Below are 14,836 nucleotides of genomic sequence, written 5' to 3'. Positions count from 1 at the left end.
TATTTCCTGTTACCCCACTGGGTGGTTCCTTCTCTGCAAATGACACAAATGATTTCTAATCACAGACACTGGTTTGTTTCTCATTTTATTAACAACAAAGAGTCTGGGTATTTGTAAAAAGATTTGGATTCAGTTCAGCTACAAAAAAATAAGTTGGAGAAAAGGCAATAACAAGACATGGATGATTAGGAAACAAAACATAAATAAGAGAAGTTGTTTGCAGTCGAACACATACACAGGTTGGGGGAGATTCAATAACAGTTCAATGTCTTTTTGCAGCACTAGTTGAAGAGGGGACCCCACAAAGTAGGGATGTGTAACCCGGTAAACAACCTGCTGTTGTTATACTACAACTCCCACACTCCAACTGGAATACTGGCAGTTGTAATGGAACAATTGGAGGTTTCTACAGCCCAGAAGTACAAGTATGAGTTATGACATCACATGATGTATGATGTCAGCACAAACAACAGTGTTAGCGTGGGGAGTGCAGCATGAGTAACAACCGGAGCCTATTAATAGTGACGGGAAGGCTGATCATTATTACTGAGTTCTGAGCTGCATCCATTGTTTTTGGTTTCCTTAAAGGACAAGTAAAACAAGTATTTTGTTTCAGACAATGAAGTCTGTTCTTGGGCAGGGTGTTTGCACTTTACAGCTTTCTATCAAACATTCCTCTTGCAGCAAGTCCAGCACAGCTCAAGGGATTCCAGGGGCTTCTTATCCTGGAAATTAACTTTTATTTTACTTTTCATCCCAAATGAACTATAAAACTATATAATGCCGCTGCAACTCCCTGCCCCACCCCCTGCAAGCTACCTATAGAGTTTTCTAGACCCGCCCCTTTGCTTGAGTTACAGATTACTCAGCCAACCCCCTGTAAGATCATCAGTGTCCCAGACCCACCCATTTCTTTAGTTCTAGACCCCCTGACCCACTCCCCTGTAAGCTTCCATCAGCGTGTTGAAGCCCCGCCCATTGCTTACCTGCAAGAGACCCTTGCCCCTCCTCCTGTAAGCTGCAATGGGAATGTTCTAGCCCCACCCAGCGCTTGAGTTAAAGTGGCAGTACAGATACAAAGTCCCTTTGCTATTGGTGCAGTTGTGGCTGTACCAGTTGCTACGAGTGACACCAGGCCACAGGGCACAAATGTCAGCTCTTGGGCAGAGTAATGCGACGTTCTTCTCTGCTGCTGAGATGAAAAACTTGCACAATGTTACAGTTCTGTTTCCCAAATCAGCACAGGAATTTATTAAATACCCTGAAGTGCTGACAGGGTTGGACACAGAGTGATTCCCTTGTAGCAAATGAGAGACCCCGTATAGAGGTGGCTGCCTCCCCCCACTTGTCTTGGAAGCTTTCAGGAAACAAGTGCCCAACCTTCAGGGGTCCAATAGCGCATTTAATTCTCTGACTGTATCAATCCAATCCATTCCCAGCCTGATATGGGACCATGCACCGAGTGCAAGCTTCTGGAAAGGCTATCTGGTTTTCTTCTCGTCATCCGATTGGTCGGAACCAGAGTCTGAGACACATTTAACAACGCACCTCCTTGGGAACCAGCCTCTCACTCGTATTCCATCTGCAGAGAGAAAGGGAATAACCACACGGAGCGTCATAGTTCCGACACACACCCGACCCAAACCTCACTTTCTGCACCTCTCAACCTGCAGGAGGATTCCATGCCATCTGATCCACAAGTTAATGACAATGAGAATTTTGCTAAACAAGTGTGGCTTGTGCACCTGTTTCTGAAATGTTTTCATTATACTTCCCCTTTAAATAGAAATCAGTCGGGGCATTTACTGTATAAACACAGGGCAGTAACCCATGACAACCAATCAGGTGTTTGCGTTACTTATCCTTATCACTGATTGGTGCCCAGTGTTTATAAATGACTCCTATTTAAAGGGGAAGTATAATGAAAACATTTCAGAAAACAAGCCACACCTGATACGGTGCAAGTACAGCTCTCTCCTGCCACCTGCTGGTAGATCCCATCTTGTGCACAGGTGAGTTACTTCATCTTACATTTCCATTTATATGGGCCTCGTTCCCCAATCTGATTTGGTGATAAACTCCCAGAATCCTTAGATAAACATAGGAGGGGACAGATGATGATGATTTATTTTTGTACATCAGGGATATGTTCCAGCTGTAAATGAGATGCTGGGAGTTGACAGCTGGTGGGTCATAGTTTGGGGACCCCTTATGAATAGTCTAAAAATTAATGTACCCCCTCATTGATTTGTCTCTTACCTTCTGGCAGTTCCCCTTCAAAGAGTTTATCTCCGTACAGCCAGTGCCTGGGGAAGGAAAGAGCACAGTTACTTTTATCCATTTATATATTTTGATGTTATTTAAAGGGATTCTGTCATGATTTTTATGATGTCGTTTTTATTTCTAAATGACACTGTTTACACTGCAAATAATTGACTGTACAATATAAAATGTCATTCCTGAAGCAGCAAGTGTATTTAGTTGTAATATTGGTGTGTAGGTGCATCTCAGGTCATTTTGCCTGGTCATGTGATTTCAGAAAGAGCCAGCACTTTAGGATGGAACTGCTTTCTGGCAGGCTGTTGTTTTTCCTACTCAATGTAACTGAATGTGTCTCTGTGGGACCTGGATTTTACTATTGAGTGCTGTTCTTAGATCTACCAGGCAGCTGTTATCTTGTGTTAGGGAGCTGCTATCTGGTTACCTTCCCATTGTTCTGTTGTAAGGCTGCTTGTGAAGAAGGGAGGAGGTGATATCCCTCCAAATTGCAGTACAGCAGTAAAGAGTGATTGAAGTTTATCAGAGCACAAGTCACATGACTGGGGGCAGCTGGGAAACTGACAATATGTCTAGCCCCATGTCAGATTTCAAAATTGAATATAAAAAAATCTGTTTGCTCTTTTGAGAAATGGATTTCAGTGCAGAATTCTGCTGGAGCAGCACTATTAACTGATGTGTTTTGAAACAATCATTTTTCCCCATGACAATATCCCTTTAAAGGGGAAGTTCACTTATGACTTTTGGTACATTAGAAATGGACCTATTCTCAGCAGCTTTTCAGTTGGTCTGGATAAATCACAAAGCAGCAAATTGGACTGTTTCCCATCTGCATTATAAATGTATTGTTGTACAGCACTGTGTGTGTGTGTGTATATATAGTGAATAAAGTAGCCCCTCTTGTAAAATATAAGGATATTATAAGTTACCGAGGAGTTTCATGATCATATAAAAGTACGAGGCCGAAGGCCGAGTGTTTTTATACAGGTCATGGAACTCCGAGGTAACTTCTAATATCCTCATATTTTACAACTGGGGGTACTTTATTTATTATAATACACAAGTTTCAGTGAGTCATGTGACAGAAATGACATCACTACTCACCGTTTATAACTGATGACATCAGAACTCACCGTTTATAAGGATATCATTTACAAGATATTCATGGCTTTTGTGTATTATATATATATAAATATATAATGTAGCTGGGCCTTGCTCTGTGGTGGAACCCTAATGGAAAAAAATGGGACTGATACTGAGCCTTGGCCCCTAGGCATGCTGGGACACGCGAGAGTTGATGAAAGGGGAAATCATCCCACTTACTTTAATCCCCTGGTGGCTAAAACCAGATCCCCTTTATGGAGCTTCATTCGGGGTTCCTCGGTGCAGGGGGTAGAGAAGAGAGTCCGGACCCCTTTGGTGAGGGGACAGCAGGCGCCGCTAAATTCTTCTACTGCTCTGTAGCGCACCTGGTATGGGATAAACAGGTAAGTGGCCACGTCAGCTGATCCCCCCAAAGCTTTTATCTGGGTACCAGCAGCTCAGTGAGAACAGGACACACTGGGGGTCATTTATAAACAGTGCACACATTTGCACTCGGGGCGGTAACCCATGGAGACCAATCAGATGATTACTTTCAGTGTTCAACTTGCAGCTGGTTAAAAAAGCTAATCACTGATTGGTTGCTTTGGGTTACTGCCCAGGAATAAATTTGCCCAGTGTATATAAATGAGCCCCACTGATATACAATGAGCCGCTCCATTCCCATTGGCCAGGTTATTACATGAGCTTGAGTATCTGCATTGCGTTAAAGGAAAACTATACCCCCCAAACAATGCAGGTCTCTATAAAAAGATATTGCATAAAACAGCTCATGTGTAAAACTCTGCTTCATGTAAATAAACCATTTTCATAATAATATATTTTCCTAGTAGTATGTGCCATTGGGTAATCATAAATAGAAAATACCCATTTTAAAAAACAAGGGCCGCCTTCTGGGATTGTACGATTCACTGTGCACACAAACATACCAAACAAACTATACGTTAGGTCACATGAGCCAATTAACAGACAGAGTTGTGTTTTTTGCTTCCACACTTCTTCCTGTTACAGTTAGAGCTGCAGTATTTCTGGTCAGGTGATCTCTTCCTGTTACAGTTAGAGCTGCAGTATTTCTGGTCAGGTGATCTCTTTCTGTTACAGTTAGAGCTGCAGTATTTCTGGTCAGGTGATCTCTTCCTGTTACAGTTAGAGCTGCAGTATTTCTGGTCAGGTGATCTCTGAGGCAGCACACAGACCATCACAAAATGGTTTTTCAAGGCAAGAGATGTAAAAGGGCAATAAAGATTCTTTAATATGCCACTTAATATGATATAAACTGTTGCTTAAGTATTCATTTTGGGGGTATAGTTTTCCTTTAATAGTGTGACCATTAAAGGGGTGGTTCACCTTTACAGTAACTTTAGTATGTTATAGAATGGCCAATTCTAAGCAACTTTTCAATTGGTTTTCATTATTATTATTTTTTTTATAGTTTTATAGTTATTTGCCTTTTTCTTCTGACTCTCCAGCTTTCAAATGGGGGTCACTGACCCCTTCTAAAAAACAAATGCTCTGTAAGGCTACACATGTATTGTTATTGTTACTTTTTATTACTCTTCTTTTTATTCAGGCCTCTCCGATTATATTCAAGCCTCTTATTCAAATCAATGCATGGTTGCTAGGGAAATTTGCACCCTAGCAACCAGATGGCTGAAATTACAAACTGGAGAGCTGCTGAATAAAAAGCTAAATAACTCAAAAACCGTAAACAATAAAAAATGAAAACCAATTGCAAACTGTCTCAGAATATCCCTCTCTACATCATACTAACAGTTAATTTAAAGGTGAACAACCCCTTTAATAAGGGCTATAGCTGCCAAGTCTGCCCCCTATACAGCGGGGGTGATACTACAGCTTCAGAAATTGTAATGACTGAGTGTGTACTCACACTGCGCACTCTCTTGTCTGCCTTCTGCTTCAGTTGCTCAATCTGTTAAACAAGAGGAGGAGTCAGACGCTGACATGACAATACTAATACATCATCTGATAAATACTCTATATGGGGGCGATAATCGATATGGAGTTGCCCTGTTTGGGGTGGTCAGTCGGTGTGTATCAAACACTGCCCTGTTATATGCAAATAGTCCTTCATTGCCTTGTCTTAGTGGCCCAGGAGTAGTGCACACAAGCCATAGCACTGTATTGCTGGCCCGTAAGGACTATAAATCCATACAGAGCTCCCCCCATCCCAGCTGCAACCCCCAACTTGCATCTCCTCCTACAGCAAAAACTGCCCCCTCTGATCTCAGGCAGCAGCAGCCACAAGGGCCGGGACCCCCAAAGATTTCTCCTGCCGGCCCAGAATGACCCTGGATCTATAGAACTCAAATGATATATGATATGGGCCTATCTGGGGCACTATATACTAATTTATCTCTCATTAAATACATTTTATATTAAAACTACCGTCAGAGTAAAGGGGTGACATCCCTCTCGCAACTTCCACTCAATGCCGTCCCCCTCAGGTGATCCAGCCCAGGTGAACACTTGCCGGAAATTCTTCCATCTGCTCCCCAAATCATATGGGAAAATGAAAGTCTCATCTGTCTGATAATACTGGATCCTGTCTTTCGCCTGTTGGGGAGACAAACATGTATTAGTGACTCCAAACTCTAGTTATACCCTCATACTGTACTGTCTAAGGGAATCAATATGGCACCTCCTCCTCCCATATGTATAAATACAAATATACAGAGAAGGAATGTTCTGGCCACACAATAAGCTATACCCTCATACTGTACTGTCTAAGGGAATCAATATGGCACCTCCTCCTCCCATATGTATAAATACAAATATACAGAGAAGGAATGTTCTGGGCACACAATAAGCTATACCCTCATACTGTACTGTCTAAGGGAATCAATATGGCACCTCCCTCCTCCCATATGTATAAATACAAATATACAGAGAAGGAATGTTCTGGGCACACAATAAGCGATACCCTCATACTGTACTGTCTAAGGGAATCAATATGGCACCTCCTCCTCCCATATGTATAAATACAAATATACAGAGAAGGAATGTCCTGGGCACACAATAAGCTATACCCTCATACTGTACTGTCTAAGGGAATCAATATGGCACCTCCTCCTCCCATATGTATAAATACAAATATACAGAGAAGGAATGTTCTGGGCACACAATAAGCTATACCCTCACACTGTACTGTCTAAGGGAATCAATATGGCACCTCCTCCTCCCATATGTATAAATACAAATATACAGAGAAGGAATGTTCTGGGCACACAATAAGCTATACCCTCACACTGTACTGTCTAAGGGAATCAATATGGCACCTCCTCCTCCCATATGTATAAATGCAAATATACAGAGAAGGAATGTTCTGGGCACACAATAAGCTATACCCTCATACTGTACTGTCTAAGGGAATCAATATGGCACCTCCTCCTCCCATATGTATAAATACAAATATACAGAGAAGGAATGCTCTGGGCACACAATAAGCTATACCCTCATACTGTACTGTCTAAGGGAATCAATATGGCACCTCCTCCCTCCCATATGTATAAATACAAATATACAGAGAAGGAATGTTCTGGGCACACAATAAGCTATACCCTCATACTGTACTGTCTAAGGGAATCAATATGACACCTCCTCCCATATGTATAAATACAAATATACAGAGAAGGAATGTTCTGGGCACACAATAAGCGATACCCTCATACTGTACTGTCTAAGGGAATCAATATGGCACCTCCTCCTCCCATATGTATAAATACAAATATACAGAGAAGGAATGTCCTGGGCACACAATAAGCTATACCCTCATACTGTACTGTCTAAGGGAATCAATATGGCACCTCCTCCTCCCATATGTATAAATACAAATATACAGAGAAGGAATGTTCTGGGCACACAATAAGCTATACCCTCACACTGTACTGTCTAAGGGAATCAATATGGCACCTCCTCCTCCCATATGTATAAATACAAATATACAGAGAAGGAATGTTCTGGGCACACAATAAGCTATACCCTCACACTGTACTGTCTAAGGGAATCAATATGGCACCTCCTCCTCCCATATGTATAAATGCAAATATACAGAGAAGGAATGTTCTGGGCACACAATAAGCTATACCCTCATACTGTACTGTCTAAGGGAATCAATATGGCACCTCCTCCTCCCATATGTATAAATACAAATATACAGAGAAGGAATGCTCTGGGCACACAATAAGCTATACCCTCATACTGTACTGTCTAAGGGAATCAATATGGCACCTCCTCCTCCCATATGTATAAATACAAATATACAGAGAAGGAATGCTCTGGGCACACAATAAGCTATACCCTCATACTGTACTGTCTAAGGGAATCAATATGGCACCTCCTTCCTCCCATATGTATAAATACAAATATACAGAGAAGGAATGTTCTGGGCACACAATAAGCTATACCCTCATACTGTACTGTCTAAGGGAATCAATATGACACCTCCTCCCATATGTATAAATACAAATATACAGAGAAGGAATGCTCTGGGCACACAATAAGCTATACCCTCATACTGTACTGTCTAAGGGAATCAATATGGCACCTCCTCCTCCCATATGTATAAATACAAATATACAGAGAAGGAATGTTCTGGGCACACAATAAGTGTGCAAGTTTAATACACAATGGGTTAAACCCAACAGCACAATGAGGCGACTTACCTTCTCCTCTATCCACGACTCAATGGAGGTTTTATTCCTCAGAATGACTTTCATCTGTAACACAGAAAAGAAAGAGTGACAGATTAGCGCGACGGTGCTCCTATTGTGCCGCTACCCACGTGCTGATAATTTGCTATTTCCAGTGAAATTAATGTTGGTGTTGGCTGCGCATTAAATGCTCCGCAGGTTGTGGTTATGCACATTGAGCCCAGGCTGAAATTGCCCCTTTGTGCAGCCTGATGTTGCAGTTCCCAGCATGGGGCAATTCTTTACTCCATCATTTAAGTGGCAGGAGGCAAATCAATAGGTTTGTAATAAAGGCATCAATGGCGCTCGCACGGCATCATATGAAATCCATATTTACAGCATGTGAAGTCGAGTCTGATTCACCGACACTACAATGACATCCGCTGGCACATTGACTGCCATGTCTGGAGCTGCTCTGCCCTCTGATTAAACACAGACTTGTCCTTTATATTGAGCAGTCGCTTCCCACGGAACCAGGAGATCATTAAATCCTACACTGAGCCCATTACAGGCAAACACCGTCTCTTTAAAACACAATATGGGACAGTATCAGTCAGTGAGTGCCCAGTGGCTATCTGGGTACAGGGGGTTAAAGGAGAACTAAACCCTATAAATGAATATGGCTAAAAATGTCCTATTTTCTATAGTGAACTTATTGCACGAGGCTAAAGTTTGAGCTTGTCAATAGCAGCAATGATCCAGGACTTCAAACTTGTCACAGGGGGTCACCATCTTGGAAAGTGTCTGTGACACTCACATGCTCAGTGGGCTCTGATTGGCTGTTGAGAAGCTAAGCTTAGGGCTCGTCACTAATTATCCAGCAGAAAATGAGCTTCCCTGGCTGTAATATAAGCTGATGCTACAGGTTTGCTGATTATTCAATTCTGATGCTAATTGCACTGGTTTCTGTGCTGCCATGTAGTAATTATGTGTATTAATTACTAATCAGCCTTATATTGTGACATTTCTATTCTATGTGTACTGTATATTGTGAGTGGCTCCCTAAGCTCAATTCATTTCAGTAAGGTAGTGTGGGGTTTTACTGCTTCTTCTTGTTTTTAGTATCACTATTCTGCTACACAGCCTGAAATTGGGTAATGCAAGAGAGTGAACATTAATTACAAGTGAACTATATTTTTGTTTGTGATAAAACATAAAAGAGTTTGAACTTGATGGTCTTTTTTAAACCTCAGTTACTATGTAGGTTTACTGCTAGACTGGGGTACAATGTTATAGTAGCACTGTATGTAGCACTGTATGTAACACTGTATGTAACACTGTATGTAGCACTGTCACCCTCCCTGTATCCATGCCACTTTCTGCCAATCAGCAGCAATAATCCATATTCTGTCCATTGTACCTTCTATCTGCTGTCAGTATTCAGCTCTCCCCTTACCTGCATGAAAAACAGCATCCCCACAGCAATAGTTGTGCCCAGAGCCAATCCCAGTGCAAACAGGGTCACAGCGAATGCCGAGATCCCAAATGGAACGATGGGGGCGGGATCATGCCGAGATACACCCATGTCAATCTTGACGGAATTCCAACCAAATGAGATCTTGCAGAAACAATACAAATACAAAGGTTAATAGTCTGCACAGAAATACCATAAAACTATGGCAGCATAGGTATTCCCTGTACTAAGCACAATTCAGCAGGAACAGCCCCTAAGTTTGCTCATAGTCTGTACAGAGAGATCCCATAAAACCATGGCAGCATAGGTATTCCCTGTACTAAGCACAATTCAGCATGAACAGCCCCCTAAGTTTGTTCATAGTCTGTACAGAGAGATCCCATAAAACTATGGCAGCATAGGTATTCCCTGTACTAAGCACAATTCAGCAGGAACAGTCCCTAAGTTTGCTCATAGTCTGTACAGAGAGATCCCATAAAACTATGGCAGCATAGGTATTCCCTGTACTAAGCACAATTCAGCAGGAACAGTCCCTAAGTTTGCTCATAGTCTGTACAGAGAGATCCCATAAAACTATGGCAGCATAGGTATCCCCTGTACTAAGCACAATTCAGCAGGAACAGTCCCCTAAGTTTGCTCATAGTCTGTACAGAGAGATCCCATAAAACTATAGCAGCATAGGTATTCCCTGTACTAAGCACAATTCAGCAGGAACAGCCCCTAAGTTTGCTCATCGTCTGTACAGAGAGATCCCATAAAACTATAGCAGCATAGGTATTCCTCTGTACTAAGCACAATTCAGCAGGAACAGTCCCTAAGTTTGCTCATAGTCTGTACAGAGAGATCCCATAAAACTATAGCAGCATAGGTATTCCCTGTACTAAGCACAATTCAGCAGGAACAGTCCCTAAGTTTGCTCATAGTCTGTACAGAGAGATCCCATAAAACTATGGCAGCATAGGTATTCCCTGTACTAAGCACAATTCAGCAGGAACAGTCCCTAAGTTTGCTCATAGTCTGTACAGAGAGATCCCATAAAACTATGGCAGCATAGGTATTCCCTGTACTAAGCACAATTCAGCAGGAACAGCCCCTAAGTTTGCTCATAGTCTGTACAGAGAGATCCCATAAAACTATAGCAGCATAGGTATTCCTCTGTACTAAGCACAATTCAGCAGGAACAGTCCCTAAGTTTGCTCATAGTCTGTACAGAGAGATCCCATAAAACTATAGCAGCATAGGTATTCCCTGTACTAAGCACAATTCAGCAGGAACAGCCCCTAAGTTTGCTCATAGTCTGTACAGAGAGATCCCATAAAACTATGGCAGCATAGGTATTCCCTGTACTAAGCACAATTCAGCAGGAACAGCCCCTAAGTTTGCTCATAGTCTGTACAGAGAGATCCCATAAAACTATAGCAGCATAGGTATTCCTCTGTACTAAGCACAATTCAGCAGGAACAGTCCCTAAGTTTGCTCATAGTCTGTACAGAGAGATCCCATAAAACTATAGCAGCATAGGTATTCCCTGTACTAAGCACAATTCAGCAGGAACAGCCCCTAAGTTTGCTCATCGTCTGTACAGAGAGATCCCATAAAACTATGACAGTATAGGTATTCCCTGTACTAAGCACAATTCAGCAGGAACAGTCCCTAAGTTTGCTCATAGTCTGTACAGAGAGATCCCATAAAACTATGGTACATAGGTATTCCCAGTACTAAGCACAATTCAGCAGGAACAGTCCCCTAAGTTTGCTCATAGTCTGTACAGAGAGATCCCATAAAACAAATTAAGGGAAGGCAGGCTATATAGGGAGGACCAGCAATCAGTGCCACTTACCCTATTATACAGCTGTGTGTACATGGTCATGGTAAAGATATAAGCAGCATGAATACAGCCTAGGGGGGCAAGGATAAGGAAGAGGGTGAAGGACGAGTGATTTCGGTGTCCACAGCAGTTATTTATCCAAGGACAGTGATGATCCATTTTCATGACACACCTGATCAGGATATTCAGAGATATTATTATTTCAGTGCAGCAAAGCCTATCTAACAAGTTGCTAGGGTTCCCTTTCTGTCAGTTCATGACGTTGCCTTGGGCAGCCAATGAAAGTGCTCTAAATCAATATATAGGGGGCACTATCCCCAACTGCCCACCCTATGAGACGCCAACAAGGAACGTGACCAACAAGAGCAAATTAAGGCTAGGACTACACGGCCGACATTGATGGGATCCGATGCTGGGCGACTAAACGCACGCGTCAAGTCGGATGCGTCAGGAACAAGGTAAGTAAATATAACGTCGGATTGTGTTGCAACGGTGATCTGACGAGTCACGACTGTCAGATGCAAACGATGTGCCCAGCGTCGGATCTCATCAATGTCGGCCGTGTAGTTCTAACCTTATACAGTGACATCACAGGATAACCTGGTATCATTCACAAGTGAGGTCACAAAGTCCTGTTATGTAGGTTTATGGCTACGACACCCAAATACTAGATAAATACTGCAGATAGAACACAAACATATACTTTATAGTGTGAGCGACGATTTAAAAGTGTTGCTATAATAACGACCCTATTCTTGGCAGGTTATGGATCGTTATATATACTAATTGGGTTGTTATTAGAGTAGATGGGCGGTACCTGTTGCATTTTCGGCAGTGATGAGAGCGCGGTGCTTTGTACCCCTCACACACTTTGCAGTACTGCAGGTAAGCACAGTCCTGAGTTCTCTCCTGCAATCAGACACAGAGGGGTTAAAATCCACATCTTCAGTAAAACACAACTAGTCTGCGCTTGATACAAACACTCTGACTCACCGGTTTCCAGCCCCGAGGGACGAGGCCCGGCCCAATAAACATGGCATTGAAGTAGTTGTACAGAATCATTACAGTCCAGTTGATGAGAGTGAGGAAGTTGAGGCTCCCACCCGGGGTATCCAGGGGCCAATACCACAGAATAGAGTCCAAGACGGCCATAATGGAGCAGATTATAATCACTCCCAGGGCAATGATTGGGCCCCAATGAAACAGTCTCTTTAACTCCCGGAGGGTCTCAAAACTAATGAAGGAATCCAACATGATTGCTGGGCTAGTGATGTCTCGCGTGAGACTGCGGCACTGGTTATGTCACTTGGTTACTGACAGTTTCCGTGTCCTCTCATAATTACATGGCTGGGACGGGCCAGACGCCGCTCTCATTATTTACCAACCCCTTGTCTGTCCTCTGCTGCGGGAAAGAATTAAAATGATAATTATAATGATATTTGTTACCTTCAGCAGACCCTCCCCATTATATTTCACTATTATATACAAGCACAAACATGCCCTGAATCAGGCTTATTTTATATTGACTTCCCCTTTAAAGGGATCCTGTCATCCGAAAACATGTTTTTTTCAAAACACATCAGTTAATAGTGCTACTCCAGCAGAATTCTGCACTGAAATCCATTTCTCAAAAGAGCAAACAGATTTTTTTATATTCAATTTTGAAATATGACATGGGGCTAGACATATTGTCAGTTTCCCAGCTGCCCCATGTCATGTGACTTGTGCCTGCGCTTTAGGAAGGAACTGCTTTCTGGCAGGCTGTTATTTCTTCTACTAAATGTAACTGAATGTGTCTCAGTGGGACCTGGATTTTACTATTGAGTGTTGTTCTCAGATCTACCAGGCAGCTGTTATCTTGGGTTAGGGAGCTGCTATCTGGTTACCTTCCCATTGTTCTGTTGTTTGGCTGCTGGGGAGGGAAAGAGAGGGGGTGATATCAGTCCAACTTGCAGTACAGCAGTAAAGAGTGATTGAAGTTTATCAGAGCACAAGCCACATGACTTGGGGCAGCTGGGAAATTGACAATATGTCTAGCCCCATGTCAGATTTCAAAATTGAATATAAAAAAAATCTGTTTGCTCTTTTGAGAAATGGATTTCAGTGATGTGCTGATGTGTTTTTTTCCCATGACAGTATCCCTTTAAAGAGACACCTGAAATTAAACCGTTATTTACATCTATCACAACATTGTGTTTGCATGCTATTTTTAATTTTACCAAAAAAGTATTTACTGATGATTTTTACGTTACCTTTCTGATCCCCTATGTTCCCCCTATGAGGGGGCTGCCATATTTGAGCAGCAGGAGTCTGTTACTATTAGAAACTCTAACTGTCAGGCTGAGATGTGACAGTCAGGTTGGCAAAACAGTCAGGTTTAGGAACTTTAAAGGAGAAGGAAAGCTACGGAGGCATTTTATTACCAATAGATTAGCTACAATAGTACAAGCTATAACACTATATTTATTCTCTTCTGGTGCAGCCCCTGCTCTTCAAGTCCCGCCCCTGCTCTTCAAGTCCCGCCCCTGCTCTTCTAGTCCCACCCCCATTCTTCTATTCCCATTCCTGCTCTTCTGGTGCAGCCCCTGCTCTTCTAGTCCAGCCTCTGCTCTTGTAGCCCCGCCCCTGCTCTTCTGGTTCCGCCTCTGCAGAGCAACATGCTGTAACCCCTCCCTTATGGCAGCTCCGCAAAGGTTGTGGCTAAAAGTGAGGCGGTGTGGCAGCTGCAGGGAGTTGTACTCAGCCCCCACCTCCTTCTGTAAATGCAGTTTGGGTATGAGGATGTCAGTGAGGGGTTTGGGGAGGTCATTTCCCCAGTTACACGCTACTGGCTGCTTGGGGTTAGTTGCCCTTTAACCCTGACCTCTCGCGTCTCAATGACACTGGGGTCGCTCGAGGATTCCCCTGACACTGCCGGGATCGGTCTGTATGACATGAGCAGCTGAGCGGCAGCCGGTGCCACACTGTCCCCCGTTACACTCCCCCAGCCCTGCCGCTTCCCTGTGACCCCCTTTACCTTCTCACCATTCATTCAGCGGGAGTGAGCGCGGCGCTTCCGGGTTGAGCAACATCGAATGCGGTCCGGGCGGAAACAATTGCAGTGAAGAAAAGTTCCCACTCCCAAAGCCAGAGAAAAAGCCAGGGAAGTGGGAAATAGCCAGGGAGAGGACATTCAGCTTACAGCAGCAGCAGGGGATGGAGAGATGTGGAGCTGAGGGTGGGAATACGGGGAGGTAACTAACGTATAAGGAGAGGGAATGTTTATGGTTTCCAAAATGTCTAGAGGTTGAGCTGTTTTACCAATATTTATAGAAATTGTATATGAATTAGCCCCCCCCCCCCTCTGTAGTTACCCCCCTGGTGACGGGCAAATCTGTCCCATTTTGCTTCATGGAAAAATTAGCAAAACAGTTACAATTTGAAAAAGGTGTATTTTCACATCTATTCATTTATTTTTTAGACTTTTTTTTCACTGCACATATTGGGCTATTTTTGGGCTGCTGTTGA

The 14,836-nt window shown here is 43.0% G+C and overlaps 1 protein-coding gene across 5 annotated transcripts; it reads right to left on the bottom strand.

Annotated features, from left to right (window-relative positions):
- Positions 1-68: 68 nt before the first annotated feature.
- Positions 69-14,567, bottom strand: zdhhc6.L (zinc finger DHHC-type containing 6 L homeolog). 5 transcript variants are annotated; one of them, XM_018224261.2, is made up of 11 exons: positions 14,346-14,567; positions 12,323-12,731; positions 12,147-12,238; positions 11,342-11,501; positions 9,484-9,645; positions 8,061-8,114; positions 5,785-5,952; positions 5,267-5,308; positions 3,601-3,746; positions 2,260-2,306; positions 69-1,582 (listed from the first exon to the last, which is right to left on the bottom strand). In XM_018224261.2, exons 2-11 carry the CDS (start codon positions 12,581-12,583, stop codon positions 1,482-1,484), a joined length of 1,233 nt encoding a protein of 410 aa, XP_018079750.1. In that variant the 5' UTR covers positions 12,584-12,731; positions 14,346-14,567; the 3' UTR covers positions 69-1,481.
- Between the last annotated feature and the right edge of the window lie 269 nt (positions 14,568-14,836).

The sequence above is a fragment of the Xenopus laevis genome, chromosome 7L, assembly GCF_017654675.1.
Source record: "Xenopus laevis strain J_2021 chromosome 7L, Xenopus_laevis_v10.1, whole genome shotgun sequence".
Classification (NCBI taxonomy): domain Eukaryota; kingdom Metazoa; phylum Chordata; class Amphibia; order Anura; family Pipidae; genus Xenopus; species Xenopus laevis.
The sequence above is the reverse complement of the archived record's forward strand: the minus strand, read 5'-3'. Positions and strand labels throughout refer to the sequence as shown.

Excerpts from the sequence above, each read along its gene's own strand:
- zdhhc6.L (XM_018224261.2), bottom strand. The coding sequence starts at position 12,583 with ATGTTGGATTCCTTCATTAGTTTTGAGACCCTCCGGGAGTTAAAGAGA. Across the intron at positions 11,502-12,146 it reads CACTGCCGAAAATGCAACAG|GTGTGTCATGAAAATGGATC; the intron begins GTACCGCCCATC and ends TATCCTGATCAG. Across the intron at positions 5,309-5,784 it reads GTCACCCCTTTACTCTGACG|ATTGAGCAACTGAAGCAGAA; the intron begins GTAGTTTTAATA and ends CTTGTTTAACAG.